General features: G+C 43.1%; 1 protein-coding gene across 3 annotated transcripts in view; it reads right to left on the reverse strand.

The window, feature by feature from the left end:
- Nek3 (NIMA related kinase 3) overlaps positions 1-14,224 on the reverse strand; it is a 31,779-nt gene extending 17,555 nt beyond the window's left edge. For all 3 annotated transcript variants that reach the window (XR_005093072.1, XM_028860941.2, XM_028860940.2), the window contains exons 1-9: positions 14,147-14,224; positions 11,338-11,507; positions 10,347-10,440; positions 10,161-10,258; positions 8,231-8,314; positions 6,102-6,169; positions 5,930-6,016; positions 4,725-4,779; positions 809-1,009 (exon numbers count right to left, since the gene is read on the reverse strand). Coding sequence is in view for 2 of the 3 variants with exons in the window: in XM_028860941.2 (XP_028716774.1) it covers positions 809-1,009; positions 4,725-4,779; positions 5,930-6,016; positions 6,102-6,169; positions 8,231-8,314; positions 10,161-10,258; positions 10,347-10,440; positions 11,338-11,454 (804 nt within the window). In the remaining variant the exon portion in view is untranslated. The remainder of the gene's footprint in view (positions 1-808; positions 1,010-4,724; positions 4,780-5,929; positions 6,017-6,101; positions 6,170-8,230; positions 8,315-10,160; positions 10,259-10,346; positions 10,441-11,337; positions 11,508-14,146) is intronic.
- Positions 14,225-15,452: the final 1,228 nt, after the last annotated feature.

Here is a 15,452-nt window from a genome sequence, read left to right on the forward strand (position 1 = left end):
GCAGGTCTTGAACTTATGATCCTACTGTCTTAGCCCACACAGCAGGGATAACTCGCCGGCATACCCAGCCCCAGGTAAAGAAAGACACTTTCCTTTAGACGCACCATAATGTCATATAATTATCAATGCTCTTCAACACAAGAGCACTTAAAGTTGGAAACTAAAGATGCCATGTCAAAGCGAATGTCAGGAAAGGAGTATAATCCTGGCTACTTGGGAGGCCAAGGCAGGCCTGCCAATTTGAAGCCCATGTCGACCCAAAACCACAGCCCAAGTTTGGTCCTTAGCAAGAAAAGTGGGGGGGGGGGGGGGAGCCAACTAACATTATAATTTAAATGTTATATAGTTTAAACTGTATCTGTTTTATGTGTCTAGAAAAAGATCTGGAGGGACTAGGAAACTGAATGACCCGCTAGATCTCAAAATGACCGCTAGACTCTGCCCACCGTCAGTGAAGCCCTAGGCTTAACCCCAGGACAGGGAAGTGTAACAGTTACTGGAGGAAGCGGCAGGAAGGGGAAGAGGGAAGAGAAGTTTAACCATTTTAAACACACTTCTGAATTAGGCGAGTTTTTACAAGCGTGTCTAATGAGTAAATTATGCTTCCGAGATAACCATTTTAGGGCCAGTGAGACAGCTCAACCGTCAAAAGCACCTGCTGCCAAGCCTGACAACCTGGGTTTGATCACTGGACCCATTACGGATGGAAGGAGGGTGCCAAGTTGCCCTCTGACATCTCCGTGCACGCCATGGCACACCCATGCCCACCTCCAGATGCTGGAGCCCACGGGAGACACTCTCGTCATACCTCGGGGGGTAAGCACTTCAGGACCAGTGGAGCCAAACTGCCTCTGGCAAGCAGGGTGGTAGCGGAGGGACGCTGGGAAGGGTTCCTTTTCAACATCTGCTTGACGAGACACTGAAGCTTAGAGGAATACGGGGCTGGCAGTGGGTGGATGGGACCTTGACATATTTTCAGGATAAGGTTTTTCCAACTATGTGCCTGGAACTGAAAAAGGAAAAGTGACACTTTAAAATCATATACATGTAAAGAAAAATACAGAACTAAGAAATAGCAACTATAGCCAAGCACCAGGCCGCGCTCCAGAAGTCCAGTTGAAATGAGGGAAGAGGGATTATATGAGTGAGGGGGGTCAAGATCATGATGGGGAAATCTACAGAGACAACTGAACCAAGCTGTGGAGTCCGCATGGGACCGGGCTAGGCCCTCTACGTACAGGAGACAGTTGTGTAGCTGGGTCTGTTTGAGGGGCCCCTGGCAGTGAAATCAGGATCTATCCCTGGTGCATGAGCTGGCTTTCTTTTTTAAATTTTATTTATTTATTATGCATACAGTGTTCTGCCTGCATCCCTGCAGGCCGGAAGAGGGCACCAGATCTCATTACAGAGGGTTGTAAACCATCATGTGGCTGCTGGGAATTGAACTCAGGACCTCCAGAAGAACAGTCAGTGCTCTTAACCTCTGAGCCATCTCTCCAGCGCCATGAGCTGGCTTTCTAGACCCATTACCTATGGTGGGATGCCTTGCTCAGTCTTGATGCATGGGGGGTGGGGGAGGCTTGGTCCTGCCTCAACTGAATGTACCAGGCTTTGCTGACTCCCCATGGGAAGCCTACCCTTTTGGAGGGGGGGGTAGAGGGTGGGGGGGAAGGCTGGGAGGGAGCTGGAGAAGGGATGAGAGGGGAATCTATGTTGGTATGTAAAATGAATAAAAAAATTTCTTAAATTAAATTGTAAAAAGAAATAAGAAATACCAGCTGAAGTAAATTCATATTTTCATAAGTTATGTTCATTTTGGAAAGGCACCTGCTGTTGGGTGCCTTCCGTCTATGGTCGTCCTTAAGGACACTTCACAGCCTCATGTGCTTTGGAGGAAGAGTAGACATGAACATCGCAGCCTTCCATGTGGAGACCCGTGTCTATCAGTGTCTGCTCTGGGTACCGAATCAGTGCTGGCCTGGCATGCACAAACTCAGGGTGGCATCAGTGCAATAGTAGTGCCCAACTTGGGCCGCACTTCAGAATCACCTGGTTTACAAACACAAACGCAAGACCTCTTTGGAGATTCTGATTCAGTTATGTGGAGTGGGCTGAGGCCTCAGGATTTTCAAAGTTCTTTAAGCTGTTTATTGGGTTTATTTTTTAAAGATTTTGTTGTTATTGTGTGTGTGTGTGTGTGTGTGTGTGTGTGTGTGTGTGTGTGTGTGTGAGAGAGAGAGAGAGAGAGAGAGAGAGAGAGAGAGAGAGAGAGAGAGAATGAATATTCAGGTGCCCACAGGGACCAAAGGTGTTAAACCACCAAGAACTGGAGTTAGAGACAGTTGTGAGCCTCCACCTGGGTGCCAAGAACTGAACTTGAGTCCTCTGCAAGACCATCAAGTGCTCTTAACCACCGGACTGTCTCTCCACTCCTCCCCATGTTTATGTCACTGGCACTCTCAGACTATTTGGGGGGTCTTCTCTGTCAGGTTGGCCTTGTCCCCCACGTGTACCACCAGGCCCAGCTTACCTCTGTAAGCTGTGAAGCTGGCACTGGGGTCAGTTCTATTCAAGGGCGATGTCCTATCATGAACAACACATGCGTGGGCTGAATGATTTTCACGTCAGGTGCCGAGGGGACATTTTCTGCCCCAACCGCCTCCTGAGCTGTGTGCTCTCAAGCAGACAGGTTTGACACACAGAGAACGACTTTATTTCTATGAAAGTGAAGACCTAATCGGGGACAGCTTTGATTGCTGCTTTATGTGATTGGCTACCACCACCAAACAGGCAACTACCACCAAATGAGAAACTACCACCAAATGAATAACTACCACCAAACAGGCAACTACCACCAAATGAGTAAGGTCATAAACTTGAGATGGAGGTGGGGAGAGACACAGGAGAGCTAAGGCTAGTATAGGGAGGGGAATAAATGTAAATACAGCACTCAATATATAAGATTCTCAAAAAAAATGTTTTAATTAAAAAAAAAAAAGCTAAGTGCACTGGTTAGCCTTTGTCAAGCAGAAACAAGAGCCACCAGGTGAAAGAGGAACTGTCTCTACCAGTCTGGTTTGTACACAAGTCTATGGACTGTTTCCTTGATCCATGGTTGATGTGGGAGAGCCCAGCAAAGTTCCTCCATGGTCCCTGCCCTGGCTTCCCTGGATGATGGACTGTAACTGTAAGATGAATAAACCCTTTCCTCCCAAACTTGGTTTTGGTTAGTGCTTTACCACAGCAACGAAACTTAACTAATACACTAAGCATAAATGAGTTCATGACCCACAACTGAACTCTTCAGTATATACATTAACAGCTGGAACCAGGGACTCTTAACAATCATGTTTACCTATGTTCACATCAACATTATTTACAATAGAAAGAACACATAAACAACCCAACTAACCCCATAGACAGGTGAGACAGTAATCAAAACAGTGCATACAAACCGTGGGATATTACTCAGTCATAAAAAGGAATGGAATTCTGATCCATGCTATAACCCAGAAAGCAAAGTGAACCAGGCAGAAAAGGACAAGTACGTGCTGGAGAGATGGCTCAGAGCTTAAGACCCGTATAATGGTTCACAACCATCCGTAACTCCAGTTCTGGACTATCTAACACCCTCTTCTGACTTCCCTGGGCACCAGGCACACATGTGGTGCAAATACACGCAGGCGAAACACTCATATACATGAAATAAAATAAATGAATCTTTTTAAAAAAAAGAATAAATACTATAGAATTGTAATACATGAAATATATAGAATATACAAATTCATAGAGACAGAAAGGATCAGAAGTTATCTCAAGATGGAGAAGAGGACTGGAGAGATGGCTCAGAGGTTAAGAGCACTGGCTACTCTTCCAGAGGTCCTGAGTTCAATTCCCAGCAACCACATGGTGGCTCACAACCATCTAAAATGAGATCCGTTGCCCTTTTCTGGCATGCAGGCATACATGGGGGAAGAATACTGTATACATAATAAATAAATAAATCTTTAAAAAAAAAAAAAGATGGAGAAGAAAGGAATATAGAGCAATGATTTCCTAAGTACAGAGTTTCTGTTTTGTGTGATGGAAAAGCCCCACAAACGGACAGCCGTATCAGGACATAATATCATGAATGTAATTAATCAATATAATTAATGTAATTAATGAATATCATAAATACAGCTATTGAATGAAAACTATGAATGTAATCAATGAATATCACAAATGCAATTAATGAATATCATGAGTGTAATTAATATCTTGAATATAATTCATGCCACTGAATTGTGAACTTAAAAATGGCTACAGCCGGGCGGTGGTGGCACACGCCTTTAATCCCAGCACTCGGGAGGCAGAGGCAGGCAGATCACTGTGAGTTCGAGGCCAGCCTGGTCTCCAAAGCGAGTTCCAGGAAAGGCGCAAAGCTACACAGAGAAACCCTGTCTCGGAAAAATAAATAAATAAATAAAAATAAAAATAAAATAAAAATGGTTACAATGGCAAATACTGTGTTCATTTAAAAAAAAAAAAAGAAAAGCTACATACAGAATCACAGTCTCTAACAGACACAGACCTACAAGGCTCCACACAAAGATAACAGTGGGAACCAACGGGAACTTTGTAACAAATTCTTCCTGCAGAAGTGAACCCCAGGCCAAATCTGGCACGTCCCTCCGTCTTAGCAGGGCATGACCAATGGCCCTTTGGTCTGGCGCCATACTTACTGGATGCTTCAGAGCGCAGAGTTCATACAGAATGCATCCCAAGGACCAGATGTCACTAGAAGCATGAAGAGACAGCATAGCAACAACTCTGTTAGGCGTTACCAAGGCGATACAAGAATTTTCCTCTTATGTTTATTATACTTAATTTATTTTTGTATCTTAGTGTTCTGTAGTGTATGTGTACCACATTTTCATTATCCAGTCAACTATTGAAGGACCTTTAGGTTGTCTGCATTTCCTAGCTACTGTGAATAGAGTAGCAATGAATATGGCTGAGCATCTGTAGAGCAGGATTTCTAGTCCCTGGGACATAAGTCAAGGGGTGGTGTAGCTGGATCATGTGGTAGATTTATTTTGTTTTCTTCTATAAGTTTCAGGTCTCACACTTAGGTCTTTGATCCATTTGAGTTAGTTATGTACAAGGTGATAGATATGGGTCGGATTTCATTCTTTTGCATGTGGACAGCCAGGTTTCCCAGGCATCAGTTGTTGAAGATGATATCTTTTCTCCAGTGTGTGTTTTTGGCATCCTCGTCAAATATGAAGTAGCTGAAGTTATGTGTACTCATGTTTAGGTTTTCAATTTTGTTCCACATGTTTGTGCCAGTATTGAATTGTTTTTGTTACTCTAATGTGGCTTAAGATCTGGAATTGTAATCCTTCTAACATTGTCCTTTTTGTTCAGGATTGTTTTGGGTGTCTGGGGTCTTTTGTGATTCCCTCTGAATTTTAAGATAGTTTTTTTTTTTTCTATTTCTGTAAAGAATGAGATAGGGATTTTAATTTGGATTGCATTGAATCTGTAAATAACTTTTGGCAAAATAATTTTTACAATATTAGTTCTACCAATCTATGAACATGGTATGTTTTTCCATTTTTCTGGTGTCTTTATCTCTTCAGAGGTTTAAAAGTTTTTATTGCTTTAATCCCAGCACTTGGGAGATAGAGCCAAGCAGATCTCTGTAAGTTCGAGGCCAACCTGGTCTACAGAGCGAGTTCCAGGACAGGCATCAAAACAACACAGAGAAGCCCTGTCATGAAAAACCAAAAAAAAAAAAAAAAAAAAAAAAAAGTTTTCACTGTAGAGGTCCTTCGCTTCCTTTATTAGGAAGCACCATGCATCTGCACCAGATTCCAGCTTCAGCTGCAAGCTAGAGACCCTCCCATCAAATGGCCAGCCTTGTCCAAAGAAGGATACTACTCACCTCTTATTGTTATAAGGCAGGTTTTCCCAAATTTCTGGCGGCACATAATAAGGTGTTCCCACGTATGTACAGGCAAAGGCCATGGGACTGAAACCACAGAAAGGCAATGATTCCGAAGCTCTTCTGAAAAGGACTGTTCCCATCTCTGTCGCTGAGTAGGACAGATACATACCTGGAGAGAAGACGGGCAGAGCCAAAATCCCCCAGTTTCACTTTTCCACTTTGGGTGAGGAAGACATTCTGCATTGAAAAAGAACATGGATTATATCTTGATCATCCCAGCATAAGGCAGGGGTCTCCCGAGCAGCTTTCAAAGCCTGCTGATAGTGGAGATAAGGGTAGAAATACTGACAGCTGAGAGAACGAAAAACTAGCAACGTCCCCTGTTAAAAGAGCTGCACATTCCCCTGCCTGGGGATTCGGGGTGACTGCTCTGAAGTCTAACATGTACATGTCAGGTGGCATCAGATCTCATCAGTAGGAGCCTATGCCGGTGACTTGGTGGCTGGGGCAGGTGTTGCCCACTTCCTCCCTGAGAACACACGCATTTATCTGGTGGACATTAAAAGGGCTACATTCACATAGACTCCAAAAGAGATTTTAACTCCTTTTTCACATATAATATTTTATTTGGTTAGTATAAATTCTAGGTCAAAGGGTGTAAAGTTCTACTTAGGATAAGTAAATCTGTAAGATCTACCGCCAGGCATGGTGGTGCACACCTTTAATCCCAGCAACTGGGAGGCAGAGGCAAGTAAGTGGATCTCTGTGAGTTCGAAGTCAGCATGATCTACAAAGTGAGTTCCAGCTTTGTTACATAGAGAAACCCTATTTCAAAATACCAAAAATACGGCAAGGCTGACATGGTAACACACATCTTCAATGGGAGGCAGGAGGTGAATCTCTTTAAGTTAGAGGCCAGTCTGATCTACATAGTGAGTTCTAGGACAGCAGGACTATATAGTGAGACCCTGTCTTAAAGCAAACAAACAAAAAAACCTATTGTACATGGTGGTAACCATGGTTAATATGCAACTTATTATTATTATTATGATGATGATGATGATGATGATGATTGAGACAGGGCTTCTCTGTGTAGCCTTGGCTGTCCTGGAACTCACTCTGTAAACCAGGCTGGCCTCAAACTCACAGAGATCCAACTACCTCTGTCTCTAGAGAGCTGGGATTAAAAGCATGCCCCCCCCCAACTGCTGGCAATATATGATATTCTTTTTTTTTTTTTTTTTTTTTTTTTTTGGTTTTTCGAGACAGGGTTTCTCTGCGTAGCTTTGCGCCTTTCCTGGGACTCACTTGGTAGCCCAGGCTGGCCTCGAACTCACAGAGATCCTCCTGGCTCCGCCTCCCGAGTGCTGGGATTAAAGGCGTGCGCCACCACCGCCCGGCAATATATGATATTCTTGAGAATTACTAAAAGAGTAGATTTTATTTATTTTTATGTGGTAGTGATTTGACTCAGGAGTCTGTGCTGGCCTCAAACTAGAAATCCTCCTGCCTTGGCCTCCCAGGGGCTGGGATCACAGGCAGATACCACCATGTCTGGTTGAAAAGTAGGTATTAAATGTTCAGAAGGGGAGGGGGCTGGAGGGATGGCTCAGTGGTTAAGAGCACTTTTTGCTCTTCCAGAGAACTTGGGTTTGGTTCCCAGGACACATATCAGGTGGTTCACAACCATCTGTAACTCCAGCTCCAGAAACTCTAAAGCCCAGGCCTTCTTGGACATCTATACTTTCTCACACATGGTACATATGTATACACACATGGTACACATGTATACACACATGCACACACCCACATCCCCCACACACACTTAAAATAATAAAAATAAATCTAAAAAAGTAAAGAAGATTATAGACACATCAATTAACATTTCTTAATCATGTTACAATGTGCATTCTTGTATGTATATTAAAACACATATTGTGTACTATAAATATATAAAATTGTATCAATTTTACTTCAATAAGGTAAGGGTATTTTGTGTTTTCTTTTGTTTTTTTTGAGACAGGGTTTCTCTGTGTAGCCATGACTATCATGGAACTCACTCTGTAGACTGGCTTCAAACTCAGAGATCCACCTGCCTCTGCCTCCTGAGTACTGGGATTAAAGGCTACAACACCTGGTTAAATTTTTTTAATTAAAAGAGTAAAAATAAAAAGTATTAGATTGGCAAAATTTTCTAAACTAAACTAAATAGAATGTCCCAAAAAGAAATAACAATAGGGAAAAAAGACAATGAAATTGTTTTCTTTTTTCCCCAGACCCCAAAATGCCTGTACTCACTTTGGACTTGATATCTCTGTGTAACACACGTTTCTTGTGAATGTGATTTACTCCGAGACAAATTTGTATAAACCAGTTAAGTATCTGTAAGAAAAAAGTATACATAGGATTTAGGGGGAAGAATTGGAGGTAATTATGATAAAAAATACACTGTATAAAGGTCTAAAAGAATTAATAAAAATGCAATACTAGCTGATGTCAATTCAAATTCTGAGGAATCACCTCTAGGCCTTATTTTACCAGGATTTTAAAAGTGAATTCTTTTTTTTTTAATTATTAAATGTTTTATTAGCATATAATAATTGTTCATAACGGATTTCATTGTGACAGTTTGTACATATACACAGTATGTTCCAATCACACCTGTCTCCCTGTGACCCTCACCTGTCTCCCTCCTACCTCCATTAAATCCTCTTCCCTTCCCAACTTCCCTCTTCATACTTTCCTGTTTTTGTTTTATTCTGTTTTGGGTTTTGAAGTGATCCAATAGTTTCCATTAGGGGTGTTTCAGGAGCATGGGCACATTGCCAGTAAATACATCACTGAAGAAAGTCTTTCCTTCCTCTATCAACCAATGACTACATATAATGAGAAGAGAGGGCCCCTTGAGCCCCTCAATTCCCACCCTGTTTTGTTTTGTTTTGGAGACAAAGACTCACTCTTTAGTCCAGGAGAGCCTGGAACTGAATATAAAGCTCACGCTGGTCTCAAACTCATAGCAATCCTCCTGGCTCAACCCCCAAAACATTAGAACTACCATACAGCATGTGCTACCATAAACAGAAAAAATAGATTTAACAGTGTCAATTGGAGTAAGATCCCTGGTTAAGGACCTTTGAGACTTCTAAAGAAAGAGAGAGAAAAATTGTACACAAAGACCTTCCACTTCCTAGAGACAATTGACATCATATGACTCATTTGGTATGTGATGACATCCTAACACTATGTAACTATTGTTAAAAGTGAATTCTTAACTCATAAAATTATACAGTTCAACTAAAATTCAGTATTGTTTGAAGAAATTCAGAAACCTGATTCCTATGTTTTGTCATCTTATGCATGATCCAGATGTATATTTTAATGAAATTTCTACCATATTTTTCTTCTTCTTTTCAACGGAATATATCTTTCTTTTTTGTGTGTGTCTATCTGGAAGGTAAGGAAGAGAGTCTGTGTCCCAGAGTGGCCTCAGACTTGCTATGTAGTCAAGGAAGGCTTTGAACTTCTGAACCTTTTGCCTCTGCCTCCCAAATACTGGGATTACAGGCATGCATCACCAAACCCAGTTTATATAATTCTGGGGATAGACTCCAGGACTTTGTGAATACTGAGCAAATGCTCTACCACTGAGCTATATGTGAATCTGTAAGCATTACAAATTTAATTTTCTTTTTCTTCTGTTTATTTTTTTTAGACAGATTCTCACTGTGTAACCCAGGAAATCCAATTAAGAAAATGCTCCCATAAGATTAGGCTGTAGGCAAGCCTGTAGAACATTTTCTTAATTATTGATTGATGTGGGAGAGCCTATCCCATTTTGGGTTGGTGGTCCTGGGTTCTGTAAGAAAGCAGGCTGAGCAAGCCATGAGAGGCAAGCCAGTAAGCAGCACCCCTCCATGGCCTCCGCATCAGCTCCTGCATCCAGGTTCCAACCCTGTTTGTGTTCCTGTCCTAACTCCCTCCAATGATATATAAATGTAAGCCGAATAAACCCTTCTTTCCCCAAGTTGCTTTTGGTCACAGCATTTCATCACAGCAATAGAAACTCTAAGACACGTTTGCCTGAGGAAACCAGTAACACTGACCTTGAAAAGAGTGGCTTCTCACTAGGTCAGGTGATTACAGATGGCCATGTTTCAATCTTAATTTATACAAGGCTTATGGGGAAATTTGCTTCCGAACTTAGAAACTATGTAAGTCTGTTTCTTACCGTATCTTCAGGAAGTAACTTTCCTTTTTGCTGTTTAATCTTCTGCATTAGATCCCCGCCATCACAATACTCCATCACGATGTACAGGTGCCCTTCAGCTGAAACACACAGGAGACTCCTTAGGAAAGCCACAGTCGCTAAAACTTAAGTTCAGGTGTGAGCACATCTGGGAGGATTCATATTTACCTTCAAATGCCTCTTTAAAGGCAACAATATTGGGGTGCTTCATTTTCGCCAGCAGAACAGCCTCTTTCCTAGAATTCTGACTCTCAGAGAAAGACTGAAAAAAAAAACTTTAAATAATTAGAAATTCAATGTTAAATTTTAAAATAGCCTCAAACTAATATTTTGTACAGTTTTATATGAGACGTCAATGCTACCTGCAGGTTTGTAAATCTACTTCAGCTCAAGCTTTCAAACTCTGAAACAAAACATGCGGTGACTTTTTGATTACGGCTATCTCGTATGCCCGGGCTGACCAAGCTCGGGCTGTATTGGAGCATACGTTTTTATTTTCCTTACACATACAGAATGCAAAATAATTTTCCTATGTACTTGGACTGGTGATGTGGCTCAGTGGTAGAGCCCTCCCTCAGCAATGCTCAAGGCCTGGGGTTTGATTCCCCACCACCACCACCACCACCAAAACCAAGAACAAACCTGCCTAGGCATCAGCTGATGGATAGCCAGTGTTCTACCGAAAACACCATATAAAGACACTCAAGGAAAAACCAAAGCTTTCATTGCAACTGACTCTAAGCACCCTTTCACTGGTCCCTCGGCCCAGATGAAAAATATGCAAAGATGAACATAAATTAAGTTTCCCAAACTACTCATTCAAAACTTATTCAAGGACGAACTTCTAAATGACTTAGAATCAAAAAGTACTATGGAGCCCAGATGTAGAGCCCAGTACCTGACTACATTTGGCTGATTTTTCACATTGCTGGTATACAAAACTGGAAACTGTTATCACTAAGACCAATCAGTACATTGTGACTACTTCTCTGTTCATTTTACTAGGCTAAGAACCGTAGAGAAGACATCAAGCCTTTGTAAAGCTCATGAATAAACTGATTACATATTTACGGGAGAGTCAATGACACATTAAACAACAAGAACATTCTCTACATAGGCTGTATGCTCACTTTCAACGTGAGCTGTTCCTGTTAGTTACCTTGAGAAGTCTTACTTCCTTCATGGCAAACTTCTGACCGCTGCTTTCCTGCCGAACCAAGAGGGCCCGGCCGAAGGAGCCTTGGCCAATCACTCGCAGGACTGTGTAGTCGTCCATGCTGGGTATCCACGCGGGGCTCCACTCCCGCCTTCACCGCTGGATCTCCCAAACTATATTTAAAAAACAGAATCCGTGGGGAATTTCCTTTTAAAATGCAAGGCTAATTCAAAGTAGCTCTAGTCATCTTTTTTTGTTTGTTTGTTTTTTGAGACAGGGTTTCTCTGTATAGTTTTGGTGCCTGTCCTAGATCTTGCTCTGTAGACCAGGCTGGCCTCGAACTTAGAGATCTACCTGCCTCTGCCTCCCAAGTGCTGGGATTAAAAGTGTGTGCCACCACCGCCCGGCTATAGTCATCTTGTTGAAAAGCCATGTTTAAGATTTAATTTGCCAAAATAACGTCTTGTCAATATTCTTTCAGTAATGAAGTTAGGCAGCATAAATGATGTTTTTAAAAAGTTTAAATGTGTAGGTTGAGGCTTTTGGATAGTAAGATAATGTTCTGGTGAATTATCCCCTGTCCTGAAGTTTGGAGAATGAAAAAAAAAATAGCAAGATGTATTGTTTTAGCAGTGATTTTTTTTTAAATCCAATCTAGTTTCCAAAGACATGTCTGTCAGGGTCTCACAAGCTGCCATCATGTAAATTACCAAAAAGTACAACATACGCAAACATAACAAATCACTTCCACAGTGACGACACTCCAGTCATCTGGATAGTAGTCACAGGAAATAGAGGCTTTATGATATATTTTTTTTAAAGTTTCTTGTTTTTGTTGTCTAGGTTATCAATCTGTACTTAAATATCAACCATTTCCCTTCTTTTGCTTCTTCCCTTAAAATTTGGTTGCTGGATTTTTATCTTTAGGGTAATGAATGGTCTGTCTCCTAACGGTTTTAAAGAACAACACAGTCCTATGTGCATAGCAGAAGAATCCCTTTCGGGTCACAGCGTTAATGGACCGGGTGAAAAAGGCACAAATGGACCAGACCAAAGCCGGGACTCCGACAGCAGAAAAGGTGAGAAAATGATGAAGTGCAGTAGGGTGATGACCACGGGGAAAATAGGGAGTAAAGAAAGAACAATTCATTTATCTTCTATAACAGCGTCATGGGAACAAATAGAGAAGAGGGAGGGCTCTGGTGTGAACTGAAGAATGGTAATACTCAGTTCTCAGAGAGAAAGTGAAGGCCTCAATGTCATATGTACAGCCTCTGATTTTTAAGCATGGGAGTGTGGCTGGGGAAGGTGAAACAGGGGAGAAAAGAAAGATATGTCCCATTCTGGACCTACTGAGCAGGAGGTACTTAGGACTCAAAAGGGATATTTAAACACAGTCTGACTTCAAAGTCTTCATACAAAAGCAGCAGGATTTTTAATACACCTTTGCTGGCACATACACTATACAAGAAGCAATTATGATTATAAGCAGGTGTTAAAGGCTCTGGACTAGATTGGCGGGGGGTAGAAGCTAAATGGAAAGGACTACATTTAGAGGTAATACACTGTTTTCATCACAGGAAAAATGCTGGAATGAATTTACCTGACTTTTCACTGGAATGAATTTACTTGATGGTTCACAAAGCCAAATGGTGTTTTACTTTTTTATTTGTTTAAACCACACACAACAGGTTGTAAACTATAGAGCACAAAAGGTAATGCAAACCCTACGGATCGAATCCTACAGGGGGGCCTGTAAGGTTCCAATCCGTAGCTGGTGAACACCTTTAATATTAGCACTTGGGAGGCAGAGGCAAGATGATGGCCATGGGTTCTAGGCCAGCCAGGGGTACATGGTGAGACACTGTCTCAAAACTAACCCAACAACTACACTGTCTTCCTGGTTGTGGTCCAGTCCATCACAGATTTACCAGGAGACTATAGCAGACTACAGCAATAAACCCTCCCTATAACCAAATCCATGTAGTTTCCAGAATACACTTAGGCACAAGTCACAGGCCTATGACACTCAGGAGGCAGAAATCATAGGCAGGAGCCACTAAGTCAGAGATCACCCTGTCTACACCGTGAGTTCAAGGCCAGGCAGGGCTACAAATGAGGACCCCGCCCCAACCCCCACCACCCCAGCCCAATGAAACTACAAGAAAACAACCAAGTCCTTCACAGCTTAATTGGCCTCTGGTTTCAATTGCTGTTTTCTCGTTTCTGGTGCTTGAGAAATTTAACCTATACGACTGAAAATGACTGATGAGCTTGGAACAAGGCTTTCCTTGGCTGAAACCACATTTGTACTTTTAAATCTCCAAGTGCTTAATATTCAGTACTACACCCATAAACGCAGGCCTGAAAAGACTGGGTGTGGCGAAAGTGGATTGGTTCCTTCCCCTGTTTATAATCAAATACCCCTTTAATAATAAAAATAAATTTAAAAAAATAGAAAAAAAAAAAAAAGCTAAAGTGATTTGCTAGTGCCCAGAAGCGGGGTTAGGGGGTCACTGTCCAGACTGTTTAGGCAGGGATCTCTGGGCACACATCCAGGATTCTCACTCTTTACTCCATCAAGACCCGCCCGCCGCTGCTCCGCACCAGCAGCAATAGCAGATGGGCGGCGCGCATGCGCGCCCCGAGACCCGAGACCCAGGCACGGAGCCTACCGCGGCGGAGCGCTGTGCGCACGTTTCCCGATCGCCCCGCAGCGGGTGTGCGCCTACCGGTGGCTTAGGACCCCGCCGAGAGGCCCCACCCACCCCTTTCTCCAAGGCTGCTAGCCCGGACCGCTCTCCAAACCCACCTCCCAGCAGCGCACGGCACTCCTCCACCGGGTGCGGGCGTCGGCACTGGGCGGGGCCGGAGGCGGGGCGGGGATGGGGTGGGCGGGGCCGGTGGAGGGGCGGGCCGTGCTTCTTGGTGCAACCAAAAGAAATAGATCTGGCCCTCAAGGAACAGTTTTAAAGCTGTTGCGCCACCTTGCAGTAGAATAGTGCTAACATTTTGAGATGGTGCCACCAGTAACTTGACTTACTGCTCTAGGTTAGGCGGACAGCGCAGAAACACAAGTTTCACAAGGACAACACTTCTAGCCTTTACTGTATGACCTTGGAAAAAGTGAAAAGTAGAATAATGCCACCCCTCCCCAAGAAATCCACGTTCCACTCTGAAATCTGTTTATTTCGTCCCTTACATAATATAAAGTCATTAGGATTCTAGTTGTACCGGGAAGTGGTGGCACATGCCTGTAATTCCAGCACTCAAGTTTGAAGCAGGAATATGCAGAATTGGAGGCCAACCTAGCCTAGATCTATATAGCAAGTTCCGGGTAGGCAAGCCAGGGCTATGTTGCAAATGTTCGATTTGGGGATGCAGAATAAAGGAACAAAGGCAGGAGAGTGACCAAACTCTGGCCTCAACAGGTGAAACAACGTTTGTTAGCACAGCAAGAGGCATCAACCTTCCCTTGGGGATGGGTGTTGTACAAAGGGGAGGGAGCCCGTGAGGACTCTTATAGGAGTGTGAGAGGAGCTTGGGTGTGAGGAAATGATGCAGCTTCGGAGGGTACATGCAGGGTAAGACCCTCTTGAGAAGTTTATGACCTCCTTTCGGAACTGCTTGCTCCGGCACAGCAGGCTATCTTGAGAACTGTCTCAAGAAACAGTTTTCTCCCTGAGATAACAGACATGACTGACTGATAACAGTTGAGCAGTGACATCAGGTCAGTATCAGGAGGATGTCTGGTTTTCTGCAGCCAGAGCATTCTGTCAGCAAGACCTAACCCTTCCCCTTCTCCCCTTCCCTACAGATCCCAGATGGAACTCATGTTTGTGAAAGAAATTAAAATCACAAGACAGCAGACAGAGACACCTCCAAAATGTTAGGCCGAGGGGACATGACCAGCCAGCCAGACTACAGTCAAATGTACAGCAGGGAAGCAGGGAAGCTGACTCTGTACAAACGTGAGGCAGGATAAAAAGGGAAGAATAGGGAGACACGGGAAAGGAAAGAACCCCTTCCTAGAGAGCCTGCTCCAAGTCTCGAACCAGCTGACAGTCAGGAATTCCAGTACAGGCTGGACTTGGTGTGGATGCCTTTAATCCCAGCAC

Source organism: Peromyscus leucopus, chromosome 17, assembly GCF_004664715.2.
Source record: "Peromyscus leucopus breed LL Stock chromosome 17, UCI_PerLeu_2.1, whole genome shotgun sequence".
NCBI lineage: Eukaryota > Metazoa > Chordata > Mammalia > Rodentia > Cricetidae > Peromyscus > Peromyscus leucopus.